Genomic DNA, 18,477 nt, shown 5'->3' on the forward strand with positions numbered 1-18,477 from the left:
ACTTTCTTCACCATTTTTAAAGCCAAAGTCGTAAGTCCTACATAATCACAAGGCAGAGGGGTGAAAGAGTCATTTAAAAAGCTAACGACTTGGTGAGGCAAGAGAACAGCTAATTTAAGAACATCAGTCTTCATTTACAAATTAGCCCATTTCTCCCCTTCTAGTAAGCCCTCAGATTTATTTCCATGGTCATACTACTATCAATCCTAACAGTAAAGAACACAGCATTTCAACTGAGTGCTAGTGAGGCATTTCTTGCTGGCATAATTTGAATTTGGCTGTTCCTGTTCCAATAAAACCAAAATCCAACTAGAAGTTTGATCCAACAAAATGATTTGAGAAAATGTTCCAAAATGTCTCAATGTCTGCCTTACCAGGATTTGACTCCTAGCAAGAGAACATGACTAGAAAGAGAAACAGAATAAAATATAATATGGTCATTATATTTTTTATTAGACTAATTTAAAAGTCTCACATGAGAATAATGAGAGTCAGTAATACCTTCATTTTTCCGAGACTTCACCAATGTGACCTTGGTGGGTTTGGCGGGCTGACTGGAGGCCACTGATCGCCTGTCTGAGCGAGGGGACAGGCTCCGGTCCCTGCTTGCGCTTCTATCCCTTGCCCAGCTCTTCTCACCCCTTCTGTTAGCTAGGGCACCTCGGCCACTTCTTGGATCGTGCACATCCTCGTCATAGCTATCATCTTCATTATCAGACACTGGGTCAGGGTCTGGGTGACTTACAGGAATCTGAACTTTCTTCTTTCTTCGGATGGTCTACCAATAAAAAGAGATGATAAACTGAACAAGTACTCTCCATTTATAAGAGAAACATACGTTCCCTTGACTTATATTAACTTATGCAAATACAAAGGAGATAATATAGTAGTCACACTGATACATTTCCAAAATGGCTGTTTTCTAATTTCTTAATAAACAGATCTGGCTAAACAGTAAATTTAATACATCCTTCCAGAATTTATAACAATTTTCCAGGTAATAAGAATCACAAACTTACAGGGAATTAATACTTATTGTGTGTAGAACAAAAGATTAGAACTACACTCTAAATATATCACATATCTTATGAACACTTTGTAACCAAAACCACAACAAACACACAAGCCTGACCACATTCCTTAATTAAAATTTGATAGTGCATCATTATCAAGATCTGTAATTGTCCCAACAGACTACTAAGTGATACATTTATTTATCACAAACTAACGCACAACTTGGAGGAAGCGCCTGAGCTCAGCATACTTGCCCAACACACTCTGCCTTGTGTTTCTCTGTTGGTCCAATTTATAATGTCTGGCGTGAGTACAAGCTCAGCTTACATTCATTTTCAGTGTTCCCTGTCCACTCATTTCTTTGTTTCTAAGTTCCAGATCTATATGCATCTTCTGAAGGGCAGTTCTATAATTCTGGAAGCCACCTGGCTGCCTCACACTGGTACACTGGGTCTCTTGGGAGCCTACGAGAGCTTCTTGGAGAATACTTGTTGGGGAAACTTGTTTTCTTCTGACACTTTTAGCCACTCAAATATTTTTTCTCACTTCTGATTTCTTCATCTGCTTCTGTTTTCTCAGGGTTTCACTGTAGTCACATATAAATGACTTTCTGATGGTTTCTTCTCATCTGCTACATGTCTGACATAATAAAAGCTCCTTTTCATTGATTAGGCCATCTATTGCTTGAGTCATTAGTTCTGCTGGCAGCACCCTTGCTGCTGTTCAGCAGTCCTTCGCCTTCATCTTGTCCCTCCCTCTCAGTGAAACTGCCTAACTCAGGTTTTCTCGTCACTTGAGGTCTTGGTCCCTCGGCCTGCTTTAGTCAGGGTCCTTCTAGACCAACCTGATTCTAAAATCCTTCATGTGTCTCAATTGTTTAACAATTCTTTCTTGTGCTCACAGAGATCAAGTGGATCAGCTCTGTATGTGAATAAAACCTCACCATTGGGGTGTGTTCTCAATGACACCCACTTCCACGATGTTTCTTTGTCGGTTACCATCCTGTGTGATATATAGCTTTAATCCTTAATCCCTCCTGAATTGCTTCAAATCTGCTCTGCTTGATAATGCCTAATAATCTCGTCTTACTGCTTTCTTCCAAATTATATTTCTTTCATGGCTAAATATCTTCTAAGGCTAAGTCAACACTAAACACTGCTGCTTCCTACTGTCCAGATGAGCCAGAGTGGGTCTTTTGGTGGAAAAAAAAAGAATTCAAAAAAACAGAAACAGAAACAGAAGGATCTGTGTGAATGTAGACCATCCTGATCTACACAGAGCTCCAGGACAGACAACCCAGAGAGACCCTTCATGAAAACAAAGGAGGGGAGTTTCGAAGAGGGAGAGGAGGGAATCAAATATCAAACAAGTATCAAGAGTACTCGGTACGTCTACACCATTGAATATAAAAGATACTCACAATTTTTGCGTTTTTCCCACTTTTCCTTAGCTGCTGAACAGCAAAAGCATGTTCAACATTATCCATTGAAACTCCGTTAACCATTGCGACTCGGTCATTTTCCCTGAAAAGAGAGGAAAGGACACCAGAAAAACATGTTAAAGCACACAAGACCTTTCTAAAGTCTTCGTTGAGTGACAGGCTAATTGTCTCTGTCTCTGCTTGTCTTTAGAACAATGACAAAACAGCATTAGCTTTCATTGTCAGGTCCTTCACATAAGCATTTAGCAGGTAACTAACCCCACGAGAGCAGTTCCTTTTCCTTTTGAAAAGGACAGTGTTGGGGTTGGGGATTTAGCTCAGTGGTAGAGTGCTTGCCTAGCAAACGCAAGGCCCTGGGTTCGGTCCTCAGCTCCGGAAAAAAAAAAAAAAAAAAAAGAAAAGGACAGTGTTTCCCAACTACCTGAATAAAACAGGCACTCTAACAAACAAACAGATCGCTGGTAGCTAGCTGGATTAGAACACTAGATGAAACTAAGCCACCCGACTAACAGAGACACTGTCGTTAAATATTAGGTCTTTCTCCTTTTAAATCTTGTCTTGGATCCTTCTGATTCTCGTCTCAATTTTCCCGTCCTGCCCTTCTTCTCATGTGTATTGCACTAATCTCCTCAGTATATAGAAAGGGCAGACTTCGTGTGAGAGGCCCTCAAAAGCTAGTTCCACCCAACTATTACAAGTTCCTCATCACTCTCCTTACCGTTACAGTTACCTAGCCTCCTTGCACCATTGATAAGACTTCTTAAGTGAGTGTATAGTCAGTTGAGGGGAAATAGTAAATAAGTACAGCACAAGTTGGGTGTAAATAATCTAGAATCACTAAATAAATAGATCCATGACTAAGGACAAAAACAGTGAGTATGGGGAGGACCAGGAGACATGACACAAGACAGATGAACCACACACTTACTGTAGCTGTCCTTCAGCTGGCCCTCCTTTTAGCACATCAGAAATCACTATGGAGGTTTCCCCACTCTGAAAATGAGGATTATCTCTTCCACCAGATATTGCAATTCCAAATCCAAACCCAGGAGCCTAAAAACAGCAATTACAGTAAAATAGTTGTATTAAGGACAACAAAATTGCTTGCCAGCATAAATAATGTACAAACTATAAATTGTGAGCGTATTGCATCTGTGACTTGCATTCACTCGATGGTTACACGTTACAATCATCAGTCTATTCTATGAGAATGCATGTCCAAGTGAACTATACACCAGGTAGAACAACTACGAAAACTGTCCACTGCGTAATATTCCATAAGCACTAAATTAATTTTAAAACTGAGTAATAAGATTCTGAATGATTTTTTATTATCAGGCGGGACAAGCAGAGCTCAGTGTGATCATCACTAACACTGACACGCAGTTCTCAAAGGACAGACTTAATTCATAAACCACCTGTCATTTTACACAATACAATGGGCACTTTAAAAGTCAAGTGTTAGGTATTTTAACTTCCTTCAGTTTTTCTACAAATCTCAAAAGGAAATCTCCACACTACAACACACTAATGTCCTACATAATACTGCATGTATAGGAAATGCACCAAATTATCAATCTTTTTAATATTTCAACTAAATAAATTATAACGTTACAAACTTCTAAAAGAACTAAAATTTCTATAACTGACTCAATGACGCAGTACAGAAAAAAAAAATTCCAACTATTTCCAAGTGTGAAGACTGCACTGCAGCCTTGCTTCTGCCCAGGAGATGACAATGGCTGATACACCTCAGTTCAGATTCAGGGTATTACTACAAGTGTGTTACTGTACATAAAACTTTCTGCTCTTACAGATACACACTGCAATCACAGAAACCAAATACTTTACCATCATTTGTCAGCATTTAAGTATCAAATTAGTCTATCTTTGGGTTGCATTGGGTTAGAGTGATTTTAAAACTTGTTTAAGCCAGGTATAATTGTACAAAAATGTAAGCCCAGTACTGGGGAAGTGGAGGCAGGTGGGTCAGAAGTTTAAGGTCATCTCTGAGGGTTAGCATGTCTTATCTTAATCTCTGTGCTGTTGCTTTGAATTTCATAAAAAACTGTTCAGTGAGTTTGGGTTTAGAGTTAGGACTGAGTTCCCATACTGACAACAATTGAGGATAACACCTGGTATTGACATCTGCCACATATGTGCACACACACAAAGTTATTTAAATAATAAAAATAACCTTATAGTTAATGATAAAGTACATAATAACAATGGGCTCCCATTTTGACTCACTGGTACAAATGCCTTTATTGTGCTGTGTTTATGTGAGGACAGGGCTATCAAGTTTCACACTGACAGTATATTGTACACTGCTCAAGGGCATGTGAATGAAGTGAGGGCTGTGACAGTCACTATGCCATGTATAAATATATTATGTCTTAACAGAGCAAAGTAAGTTCTGAAAGTATATCAATACTTTTAATTGCTAAATATTATATAGATATAGCACATCTTAGTGATCATTAATTAGCAAATGGGTATTTGTGTTATTTCTACTCTGGCTACTATAAATAAGTTGCTGTGAACATTCACAAGTTATATATTAAGTGAATATCTGTTTTTACTATCAGGTATCTTTCTAGAAGTGGAATTGTTGGGTCACATGGTAGCTATATAGTTCAGTTCTGAGGCTTTCTTAAAGTGTTTTATACAATGGCTGCATCATTTTATATTAGTATCAGCAATATATGAGAGTATCAATTTATCTATATCCTCATCAACACTTTCTACTACGTGTTCTTGCAGCCACACTAACAGTTATGAAGGAGGGTTCACTGGGCTTTCACGGTGCATTTTCTTGATAACCGATGATGCTGAGCATCTCTTTCTTACTGCTCACTTATGGATCACTGAAAACTGTCTAGTCAGCTCTTTGCTCGCTTCTCATCTGAGTTACATCTTTGTACCACTGAGTTGTAAGAGTGTAGCTGACCAGACTTTACAAAGGTTGTTCTTCTGTCTTATGGTCTCACTTTTTTGATGATGTCCTTTCAAACACCAACATTTCTAATTTTGATTAGGCCCAATTTACCTGTTTTCTCTTTTGTTTTGGGCTTCTGACATTATATTTAATAAAGCACTTCCTAATGCAATGTCAATATCTACTCTTGTAGTTTCTTCTTGAAGTTCTATGATTCTAGCAACACTTGGGCCTATGATTTATGAGTTAATTTTGAACATAGAGTGTACCAAGAAGTCCTAGTTCATCACTTTACATGCAGCTAAACACCTCTCCCAGCACCATCTATTAAAGATGATCCATAGCCCCTGTACTGTATTGGCACTCTCATCCCCAAGTTTCCCTCTTATTCAACCATTTCCTTAAAGACTTACCAGCTCACCTATAGACCCCTCCTAATTTCTTTGGTTATGTAATTTCTCCATCCATCCATCCATCCATCCATCCATCCATCCATCCATCCATCCATCCATCTAATGTATGAGTACCCTATCTGCATGTACACCTGTTTGCCAGAAGAGGGCATCAGATCACATTACAGGTGGTTGTCACCCACCATGTGGCTACTGGGAATTGAACTCAGGACCTTTGGAAGAACAGCCAGTGCTCTTAACCATTGAGCCATCTCTCCAGCCCCTGTAATTTCACCTTCTAAAATTTTATCCTAATACTTCAGTATGAAAAAAGAAACGGGTTGGGAATTTAGCTCAGTGGTAGAGCGCTTGCCTAGCAAGCGCAAGGCCCTGGGTTCGGTCCCCACCTCCGGAAAAAAAAAGAAAGAAAGAAACACCTAGCTCATTTTGAGTACTCACTTTATTCATGCAGTTTCTAAGGAAGAAGCACTGACAACAAAGCAGGCTGTTATGATGGAAGGCAGCATGGACTCCAACCTCCTTACATGCTAGTTAAGGCAGCACCTTAAGCTACAGAATGCACTTGCTCAAAGTATGATGGTCTTTATATGACTATGAGCACTTTAAATGTGGTTGATCCTGCCTGAAATATGCTCAAATTGTAAAACATGCACATTTTATAACAGCATGAAGAAATGTATATAATTTTAAAATTCTTATTACATGTTAAATTGATATTTTGATTGAGTTAAACTGGATATTATGAAAACTAAAATTTTTTTATCTTCTGTATATGGATTGTATAATAGGGTTATTGGATAGTACTGCTGATCTCTTAGGAGTGGCTTTGTGGACCATTATTGATCTTATATGCCCATTACATTTTATTAGGTATAATGTAACTAAGGAAATATAAAACTAAGACTTCCTACCCTGAAGAGGTTGTCACTGCGGACCACCTCTGAGTGCAAAGACCAGAATACATGCAAATAATCAAGTTTGACTTGTTTCTTCCTTTAATACAATTGCAGGCTCTTTGAGAGCACTTCATGTAGACTGAACACCGAGTAAATAGAACTAAAGAATGAACCAGACTCAAGTACTTGGGAGGCTGAGACACTAGGATTTCTTCCAGTTTGAAGTTTGAGTCTGGCCTATATATTAAGTTCAAGGGAAAACTGAGGTACATGACAAAGTCCTGTCAAAAAGTCAACACAACAAAGCAAAAAGGAACTGGATTTCAATGGCTTTAGTGTGCTGAGATAACCCACATTTCCTTACAGAACACAAATGAAAGGACAAGTGCCATCTCATATTATGTTTGACAGTAAAGAGAAAAGCTAAGTTGTAAGCCACAGGGCTTTCTTGTGGATTTATCATTCCGTGTGTGCTCTATTCCTTCAGTTACTATCATATCATCTCCACCATCATTATGTAGTAAGAAACATTTTCATTCCTGTGTCAGAATTTCTTACAAGTATAGAGCATCTCAAACTGGTGCAATTTTAAAAATGGTGGTCCAAGACCCTAAGCCAAAAGAATCAGAATCTTCAGTAAAAAGGACAACCTATCTGATTCTTCTTTCTTTACAATAAACCTGGAAAGCTTCTGCTCCAGGTCAATGTCAGCAAACTATGATCCGAAGGTCAAATTTGTCCGGGTTGCCATTTATTGTTTTGTATTGTATATGCAAGTATACGCATGCATCTGTGTGCCCATAGGAAGGTTAGATATCAACCTTGGTGTCCTTCCTCAGGAGGTGGCCTGAATCCATTCTTCACTTCTGAGACAAGGTTTCTCACTGGTCTGAGAGTGCTCATTGAGCTAGACTTGTGTCCAGTGAGCCCAGCTTGTATTCACTCCCCAGTGCTGAGATTATAAACACATGCCAACTCTTCCGCTTTTCTACCCAGGACTGTCAAACTCAGGATCTCAAGCTTCTATGTCAGCAGGCATTTTACTACCTAAACTGTTTCTGCAGCCCATCCAACTGTCTGCTTTGATAAATATGGTTGTATTAAAGCATAGCCACATTCATACCTTTACCTACTATAATTGCTTTTGCAATACAGCTACAGAGTAGTAGTATATAGCCATAATAAAGATTTATTGCCTATAAGCCATATATTAATTGCTACCTAGATTTTCAGAGAAAAGTTTGTAGCCCTTGTTCTCCACATTTTATTCTGGTGCAACTTAGAATACCAAAAAAGAAAGTAGGAGGTGAGGTCTCTAAAAGACACTATGCTTTTGCAGCCTCAAAGTCAACTGAAATAATCTTTGGCAAAAGTCTTGCAACTTGCTTTGAAAAAGCTATCTTTTAAGAACCTTTAAGAGAAACTAGAGACCCTCGGATCCCGGCCCGCAGCAGCTCTCTGCTCCCAAACCCCGTGGGAGAGAGACCTCACCGCCTGATCAGGTGGGCACTCCTGAGGCTGCAGAGCGGAGGAGACCACCAACACTGCCCACCCCTGCCCACATCCCTGGCCCAAGAGGCAACCGTATAAGGCCTCTGGGTTCCTGTAGGGGAGGGCCCAGGAGTGGCAGGACCCCTGCGCCTGAGACACCGCCAGAATCTGAAGGAAACAGACCGGATAAACAGTTCTCTGCACCCAAATCCCGTGGGAGGGAGAGCTAAACCTTCAGAGAGGCAGACACGCCTGGGAAACCAGAAGAGACTGCACTCTGGGCACATCCAGACGCCAGAGGAAAACACCAAACGTCATCTGGAACCCTGGTGCACGGAGGCTCCCAGAAAGAGCGGCGTAGATCTTCCCGGTTGCTGCCGCCACGGAGAGGACTTAGGCAGTACCCCACGAGCAAACTTGAGCCTTGGAACCACAGGTAGGACCAACTTTTCCCCTGCAAGAAACCTGCCTGGTGAACTCAAGACACAGGCCCACAGGAACAGCTGAAGACCTGTAGAGAGGAAAAACTACACGCCCGAAAGCAGAACACTCTGTCCCCATAACTGGCTGAAAGAAAACAGGAAAACAGGTCTACAGCACTCCTGACACACAGGCTTATAGGACAGTCTAGCCACGGTCAGAAATAGCAGAACAAAGTAACACTAGAGATAATCTGATGGCGAGAGGCAAGCGCAGGAACCCAAGCAACAGAAACCAAGACTACATGGCATCATTGGAGCCCAATTCTCCCACCAAAGCAAACACAGAATATCCAAACACACCAGAAAAGCAAGATCTAGTTTCAAAATCATATTTGATCATGATGCTGGAGGACTTCAAGAAAGACATAAAGAACTCCCTTAGAGAACAAGTAGAAGCCTACAGAGAGGAATCGCAAAAATCCCTGAAAGAATTCCAGGAAAACACAATCAAACAGTTGAAGGAATTAAAAATGGAAATAGAAGCAATCAAGAAAGAACACATGGAAACAACCCTGGACATAGAAAATCAAAAGAAAAGACAAGGAGCTGTAGATACAAGCTTCACCAACAGAATACAAGAGATGGAAGAGAGAATCTCAGGAGCAGAAGATTCCATAGAAATCATTGACTCAACTGTCAAAGATAATGTAAAGCAGAAAAAGCTACTGGTCCAAAACATACAGGAAATCCAGGACTCAATGAGAAGATCAAACCTAAGGATAATAGGTATAGAAGAGAGTGAAGACTCCCAGCTCAAAGGACCAGTAAATATCTTCAACAAAATCATAGAAGAAAACTTCCCTAACCTAAAAAAAGAGATATCCATAGGCATACAAGAAGCCTACAGAACTCCAAATAGATTGGACCAGAAAAGAAACACCTCCCGTCACATAATTGTCAAAACACCAAACGCACAAAATAAAGAAAGAATATTAAAAGCAGTAAGGGAAAAAGGTCAAGTAACATATAAAGGCAGACCTATCAGAATCACACCAGACTTCTCGCCAGAAACTATGAAGGCCAGAAGATCCTGGACAGATGTCATACAGACCCTAAGAGAACACAAATGCCAGCCCAGGTTACTGTATCCTGCAAAACTCTCAATTACCATAGATGGAGAAACCAAGATATTCCATGACAAAACCAAATTTACACAATATCTTTCTACAAATCCAGCACTACAAAGGATAATAAAGGGTAAAGCCCAACATAAGGAGGCAAGCTATACCCTAGAAGAAGCAAGAAACTAATCATCTTGGCAACAAAACAAAGAGAAGAAAAGCACACAAACATAACCTCACATCCAAATATGAATATAACAGGAAGCAATAATCAGTATTCCTTAATATCTCTCAACATCAATGGCCTCAAGTCCCCAATAAAAAGACATAGATTAACAAACTGGATACGCAATGAGGACCCTGCATTCTGCTGCCTACAGGAAACACACCTCAGAGACAAAGACAGACACTACCTCAGAGTGAAAGGCTAGAAAACAACTTTCCAAGCAAATGGTCAGAAGAAGCAAGCTGGAGTAGCCATTCTAATATCAAATAAAATCAATTTTCAATTAAAAGTCATCAAAAAAGATAAGGAAGGACACTTCATATTCATCAAAGGAAAAATCCACCAAGATGAACTCTCAATCCTCATCTTCGGTTGGTTTATATACAAGTGTGCAATTTCTAGGCTTGAAAGTAAAATGATGCTATCTGGTGCTGGATAGAGGAGCCTTATTTTTTATTATGACAGCTTGCTATTTTTGTAACATGGTGATTTGGTTGAACACAATAAAGTACAGTAGCAACTGATCTCCCCTTCTTCCTGGATGAGTGAGGAGTTGATTAAATGTTGATGTCAACATCCTTGAGCATATTCAGATGAGCTTCTGCTTCTGTTGAAAAGGATGCTGTGTTTGATTGTGGTCCGAAGCTTTGAAGCACTACTTGGCATCTCCTTCCTTGGAGGCCTCACTGTTTAAACATAACAGATTTGATAGCTTGTTGGTAAGGTGAGGTCCAGCTTGTCTCCACTAGGTCATCTTCATGTGAATCCGGTGGTTATACGGTTTTGTTCTAGGGATATTTCATTTTTTTAATAACGGTTTTAGCTGACATTCATGGAGAGAATGAATCCTTAGAACTGTGCCACTAGTGAAAGGAAATCCTGTCTAGAGTATGTTTCTTTACAAAGCTGTGTCACACCATCCTTTGGGCCCTCTGCTGGAAAAGTAGAATCAAGTCTCAAATAATGCCTTTTAAATTGTATCCTCTAGTATTATAGATGTAGGACAGTACTGTATCATACCTCTGTGGATGTAAAATAGCTTGTACCTGCTTTATGATACGTAGTAGTGACCGTGCTTTATCAGAGCTGTTTTTAATGATGTTGCTCAGAATGTTTTCTTTCCAGATGATGATTGAGAAGCTAATTTTAAAAAAAAAAATGGTGCCAGGTACCACAAGAGTAACAGAACTGTGCTGTTTTCTCGGGTTTTGTTTTTTTACTTTTTTTTTTTTTTTAATGGAGTGTGCTGGATGTCTCTACAGTTTTGTTCAGATGACTGCAGAACCTGGAAAAGCTGTTGCTGCTGTTGATGCATAACACACTGCTATTATTGGTCTTTTTATATAAATATAAATATATATACAGATATATAATTTGAATTTTTTGAAACTTTAGCTGTGCTGTCAACTTTGGAAAAAAGTATCCCCGTTTACTGTGTTGAGTTGGCACTGTACAGAAATTAACAGCCATATTGGTCTAGAAATGTTGAACTTAAGTATTTTCCATTTGTACAGGGGTAACACACTGTATTAAATATGTAAGGTCTTATCTATGTGGGTTTGATTACAAAAACTAATAAAGTATTCTCTAAATTTAAAAAAAAAGAAATACTCAAGTTAATAAAGATTAAAAAAAGAATAAAAATAATGCCTCTAAATAAGCCTAATAAAGCTCATAATATTGCTTAAAAAAAAAAAAAAGAGAGAAACTAGAGAGATTAATCCTGCTGCTTTTGCAGGGAACTAAGTTGAGTCCCAGAAACCAGGCTTATCAGCTCACAATGCCTGCAACTCTAGCTCCAGAAAATCTACACGTTCTTCTGTACTCCACAGGCATGCACACTCACTCACATAGCATGTACTTACACAAATTTAAAACGAAACAAAAAACTCACTAAAGTCTTTTAGAGGAAAAAATAGCTACTTAAAAGAACATTCCTTCATGTTATATTGCACAGAGATGAACGCGTCTTTTTACATATATGACTGGCTAGATCCACATGGGAGAGAACATGAGATGCAGGTGTTGGTGGCAACAGTACATGACTTTTTAAATTAATTATTTTATTTATTTACATTCTAAATGTTGCTCCTATACTATTCTTCCCTCTCCAAGTTCTCCATCCTCCCTCTCCTTTGGCTCTGAAAGGGTACACGAATGCACACACACACACACACACACACACACACACACACACACACACACTTGCACACACAGGACATCTCCCTTCCCCGGGCATCAACACTCTACAGGATTAGGTACATCCTCTCCCACTAGACCAGATAAGGCCGTCCTCTGCTACCTATGTGTTGGGGTGGGAGATGAAGAGGCATGGGGCGGGGGCATCAGACCAGCCTGTGTATGCTCCTGGTTGGTGGCTAAGTTTCTGGGAGCTCCCAGAGGTCCAGGTTAGTTGATGCTGTTGGTTTTCGTATGGGGTTGCCATCTCCTTGAGAACCCTTCAATCCTTCCCCTAATTCTTCCATAGGGATCCCCAACCTCTGTCCAATGCATCTGTCTAAGTCAGCTGCTGGTAGAGCCTCTCAGAGGACAGCCATGCTAGGCTCCTGTCCGCAAGCAATACATAGCATCAATAATAGTGTTGAGCCTTGGTTCCCACCCATGGAATGAATCTCAAGTTGGGCTGGCTACTGGCCAGCTCTGTTCCTTCTTTGTCCTTGTATTTGTTTTGGACAGTAATGACTTTGGGTCAAAACTTTTGAAGGTGGGTTGGTATCCCAAGCCTCCGCTGGGGCATATCTAACTACTGGAGGTGGACTCCTCAGGTTCCATTTCCCCACTGTTGGGCATTTTGACTAAGGTCATCCACACTATCCACACCTTTAATTCCAGTACTTAGGAGGCAGAGGCAGGTGGATTCTGTTGAGTTTGAGGCCAGCCTGGTCTACAGAGCCAGGTCCAAAACAGACAGGGAGACACAGAGAAACCTTGTCTTGAAAAACTCAGAGAGAAAGAAACAAGTGGGAGGGGACATAAGAGATTGTGATCTCACTTAATATTATACATCCTAAGTCTATTCATTTTCCTCCAATTTTATTAACTTCATTTTTCTTTATTAGAGTTGAAGGATATTCAATTTTATTGAAAAAAGAAAACCAACAAATTTTATTGAAAAAAATATATACCAAATTTTCATTATCAGTTCTTTTGATGATAAAAAAACTAGGCTGATTCCAGTCTCTGCTAGAGTGAAAAAAGCAGCAATAGACAGGGAGAACACCTATCTCATAGTAGAGTACGAAGTGGAGTTCCTTAGGTATCTAGGTATATGCCCCAGAGTGAAACAGATATGCCATTTGGTAGTTTTATTTTTAATTTCTGGAGAAATCTCTAAACTAATTTCCACAATGGTTGTATGTGATGGTTTGTATATTCTTAGCCCAGGGGGTAGGACTATCAGGAGGTGTGGCCTTGTTGGAGTAGGTGTGGCTTTGTTAGAGTAGGTGTGTCACTGTGGGTCTAGGCTTTAAGACCCTCATCCAAGCTTCCTAGAAGTGAGACCCCTCTCAGCTGAAGATGAAGATGGACAACTCTCAGCTGCTCTGCACCGTGCCTGACTGGACACTGCCATGTCCTGCCTTGATGATAATGGATTGAACCTCTGAACCTGTAAGCCAGACCCAATTAAATATTGTCCTTACAAGAGTTGTCTGTCTTGGTCATAGTGTCTGTACGCAGCAGTAAAACCCTAGCTAAGACATTATATTAATCAAATACTATTTTCTTTATTGTTAGTAATTTGGTAATGAGGAAATACTACACACATCTGTGTCTTATTAGCTCAAGGAAAAAAGCGAAATTCTAAATGTTAAGGAAACAGAGCCTGGTTTCATGTGTCATTTCAACAATCTAGGCAGGCATTCCTCAGGTAAATCTGGATGTGTGGTGGCCAGTAGGAGCTGCACTCAGTTTCTGACTTAGTCCTGAGCTTTAGGAGATGCCAGTTCCCCTGCAGGGTTCATGAGAGGCAAACAGATAAGAGGGGTAAGTCAAATTCACAGCTCTTCGGTTTCCAAAAGGTGTTAAGTGTTGAGCTGGGAGCACAGCACTGAATTGCCTCCACCTCAGCACTTTTTCACCTCCTTCCCTGCAGGAAAAACCTCTGTCCCCTTTTAAAATTGTTTTTGTTTTGTAAACTTTATTACTAAAAAAAAGACCTTGAAAATAAACAAACATTACACATCCAAAAGAACCAGACCAAGTCTATCCAACTCAAGGTCAGCACTCCAGCCTTTCACAGCACTCTTAGAAGTTTGCAGCTGCGAAGTTTAACTTCCCACAACAACAAATGCAATTAGTTACTACCCAGGATGCAACAGCAGTAAATTCTGGGTAGGCTGCTGGGAATGTTTTACTAGAGGATGGCTCAGAGCTCTAAATTGTTCCTGGGAATGAACTGCAAGTTGTTAATATCTGCTACTTGGAGCACAACCCATCTTCTTGAATAAATACTGGTAACTGTTGTTGAAACTGAAATCAGTTAAGATGCTATGAAAATACTAAGAGCCAATGAACAAGGAAAGGTGATACTTTGTCCTTCCTTCATTCTTTTCTTGAGGGAGTGGGGTTGGGGTTGGGGGTGTTCTGGTAAGGGTTTCTCATGTAACAAAGCCCTGGCTGTAGTGGAACTTGCTTAAGGTCAGTCTGCCTCTGTCACCAAGCCCAGCTTCTGTTCATTCTTTTCAATGGACCAAAAAATGTTTGCCCATGGAGGGTCCTATCATCAAAGGTCATACCATAGATGTCTACTCCCTCAAATAAACAGTTTATTTGTTTAAAAAAAAAAACACTGCATTTTTTAAAACTAAAAGATAAGGTTGATAATTCTTTTCAAGAACATTTGGAAAATTGAAATTACTAAATCTTATTATTTAAAAATCTTAATATTTTTGAATTAAAATATAAAAGGATCATAGTAGTTGGTTTGACAGCACCTGATTTGCAGGCCTATAATTTGATTTTAACTATATAATTTATATTGAGATTAATAGGCATTTCAATAAATAGCTATCTTAATCGTTTACTATTTACATTTAAAAGATTTTTCAAACTTCTATGTCCTATAACATTTAGCTTCATACAAAATCAGTAACTGAATTTGTACATTTAACCATTTTGTGTATATTTTTACTTAGACACTTTTAATTGAAACATTTAATTGTTTTAGATTATCATACTTGAGTACTCTCTTGACATCATTTCCATGCTTCCCTCTTCCCCTACAACTCCTCCTATGACACCCTAACCCTCTCAAATTCATGACATCTTTGTTATTTTTACACACACACACACACACACACACACACACACACACACACACACCATGTTAACAATGATCTTGCAAAATCAAGTACTTGTAATGGTGAAATTGGCAACCAGTAAAACCATCCTTTGCTAAGTTATCATAAGTATATACTTAGTATAAAAGAGAAGGTGATGTAGCTTGTCATAAGAGTCCCTAACTTGAATGATCCTGAGTGTGACCAATGAAAATGGAAAGAGCTGTAACAATCAAGGCAAAGGCAACTGGTAAAAAGCAAGCACACAGCTCAATAGAAAGACTAGGGAGGAAAAAACATGGATGCACAAATGCATGGTCATTTCATGTTTGCTAAATGTAAAAAGGCAACTAAATGGAGAAAATGTAATCTTTTCTACAAAATGGTTGCTCAAAATGTTCAGACATCTACATAAAAAAACTGCCTTTTACTTCAGGGTTGGCAAAGGTTTCTGAAATTCAAAACCAAAATACCATGACTGATAAAAACAATAATGCTGGCCAGAACAGCTACCGGCCAGGAGGAGTAGAGCAATACTTGATCTGTGTCGAGAACACATAAAGAGCTTAAACCCAACCTCTGTGTACCGAAGACCAAGTAAGCAAAATGGCCATCCATGTAATCAAAAAATACTTTCAAGTCATATCTGATAGTGGCCTAGGCAGTCTGTGGGGCATTCTCTTGATTACTGGGTGGGAGTACCCAGCTCTAGAGAGGTCTGACCTGGACCAAGCAAGTGGATAGTGGCTGCATGCACCTTTAATTCCAGCACTCTAAAGGCAGGGGCAGATGGATCTCTCTGGGTTTGAGGTCAAGGCTGCACTACAAAGCGAGTTTCAGGGTTACTGAAACTCTGTCTCAACAGCAACTACAACAAGCAAGTTGAACAAGTCACGGGAAGCAAGCTAGTAAGCAGCATTCCTCTGAGGTCCCTGTTGCAGGTTCTAGGTTTCTGCCTCAGAGTACCAGATGAACTGTGTGTTATCAGTTGTTTCCTCCCAAGTTGTTTTTGGTCATGGTGTTTGTCACAGAAATAGAAAGGAAAGTACAGAAACATTAATCAATCAATCAAACAAACAAACAAACAAAATGCAGATGACAAGCACATCAAACATATTCAATATGACTGGCTATGTGGTTCAGCAGTCACCATTTCCTACTATACAGACAGACTCTGGGCTCAACCCCCAGAATCACTGGGACACTTAAGAATAGAGAATGAAGTGTGCACTAGTTATCTATCATTGTGGCAAAATATCTGACAAGAATCACCTTACTAGGAGGAGGATTGAGTTATTTTAGTCGATGGCATAAGAAAGGATACAGGCTAGCATAGTAGGAATTGCATGGTGATCGGAGTATAATGCAGCCAGTAGTCTTTTCAGTCAGGAAGTGGAGAGAGACCATGTACTCCACAAGACTATAGAAATAATACTATCCATGGGGAGGGTCTTCTCTCCTCAGTTAAACCTATCCACAGATATGCCTCATATTGTCTCTTAGATGATTCCAAATCCAGACAACTCAGCAATAAAAGACTGATCATTACAAGGTGCTCAGCATTAATATACAGAGAAATACAAACTAAAGGAGTCAAAATGAGATACTACTAGACATCTATTAGAATAGCTAAACTCAACAATTAAAACCAATAATATCAAGAATTGTGGAGAAGACTGACTCATACATTGCTGGTGAGAAGGCATATCCAGTCAGCCATGCCCTATACAATTAACAACTAGCATAAAACCCACTGTCATTCTGTTCCTATTTAACCATGAAAAGTTATGTTCATACAAAACTATATACTAACGTGGATTTATTCATACTCAACAAAAACTGTAAACAACCTAAATGTACCATGAATTAACTATTATACACTCATACAGTGGAGTGGAATTTAGCAATAAGCAGTAATTAGATATCAATATAAACAACATTATAGAGAAGTCTCAAATGCATTTATCTAAGCATATGAAGTCAGTCTCAAAAAGCTAAGTATTACACAAATCCATTTATAAGACAGTCCAGAAAAGGTCAAAGTTTAAAACGAGAGATCAGTGGCTCAATAAGGGGGCAGAATTGACCACAAAGAGATTTGAAGGAAAGTTTTAAGGTTATAGAGTAATTCTGCATTTTTTTAAAGATTTATTCATTTATTATATATAAGTACACTGTAGCTGTCTTCAGATACACCAGAGGAGGGAGTCGGATCTCTTTACAGATGGTTGTGAGCCACCATGTGGTTGCTGGGAATTGAACTCATGACCTCTGGAAGAGCAGTCGGGTGCTCTCAACCACTGAGCCATCTCTCCAGCCTGTAATTCTACATTTTAAGTGGGATATTAGTTATGTAACTATGTCAAAACTGAGAACTGTATACTAGATGAATATGAATTTACTGTTACATAAATTATACCAATAAAAATTATACTTCTCAATATCAAAAAAGATAACGGTATTAAGAAAAATAAACGTAATACATAAAATGCTACCAACATGATAGTCAAGCAATCTAAAACTATTTTATGTCTCATAGAGACCTGATGCAGACGCTACAAGCACAATGTAAGTATTAAGCACAATGAAACAACTGAAAGTTATTTCAGCTTTACGAATTAAAAGTTAAGATACATATTATTGAAATGATTTTTCTTTAGTGAGACAGAAAAACTGCATGAAAACTTCATTTGAATAATTAACTATCACAATGTATAGATTCAAATCCTCATGAAATAATCAGGAGTAAGTGTTCAGGAACATAATTTTCCCACATCCACTTGTCAATTGCTCAGAAATAACCGTATGTGAGGCATACACCATTTAAGTAGGAGAGCCATCAGTAGTCAGCTTTGCTTAACAGAAGAAAAAAGGCAAATTTAAGGAGCCATACTTAGCAGATAAAGCATGACTTGGTGTCATTAGCCCAATAGTATTTTAATTAATTTTATTTTTTTGAGACAAGGTTTTCTACATAGCCCTGGCCATCTTGCAACCTGTTCTGTAAAACAGGCTGAGCTGTGCTACAGCACACACAGCTAATGCCTTACGGCTTTTGTTTGTGTGTGTGTGAGGGTTCCTGCAAAGGCTAGAAGAGATTATCAGATCCTTTGGAGATGGAGTTACATACAGACAGTTGTGAGCAACCAAACATGGTACCATGAACTAAACTTGAGTCTTTTTGAAGAACAGGCACTATTTCCTACTGAGCCTTG

General features: G+C 39.2%; 1 protein-coding gene across 21 annotated transcripts in view; it reads right to left on the minus strand.

Moving 5' to 3' along the window:
• Tjp1 (tight junction protein 1) overlaps window positions 1-18,477 on the minus strand; it is a 244,689-nt gene that overhangs the window by 45,640 nt on the left and 180,572 nt on the right. For all 21 annotated transcript variants that reach the window (XR_005501920.2, NM_001106266.1, XM_039105296.2 and 18 more), the window contains 3 exons: window positions 3,384-3,508; window positions 2,435-2,537; window positions 502-778 (listed from right to left, as the gene is read on the minus strand). Coding sequence is in view for 20 of the 21 variants with exons in the window: in NM_001106266.1 (NP_001099736.1) it covers window positions 502-778; window positions 2,435-2,537; window positions 3,384-3,508 (505 nt within the window). In the remaining variant the exon portion in view is untranslated. The remainder of the gene's footprint in view (window positions 1-501; window positions 779-2,434; window positions 2,538-3,383; window positions 3,509-18,477) is intronic.

This window comes from Rattus norvegicus, chromosome 1 (assembly GCF_036323735.1).
Source record: "Rattus norvegicus strain BN/NHsdMcwi chromosome 1, GRCr8, whole genome shotgun sequence".
NCBI lineage: Eukaryota > Metazoa > Chordata > Mammalia > Rodentia > Muridae > Rattus > Rattus norvegicus.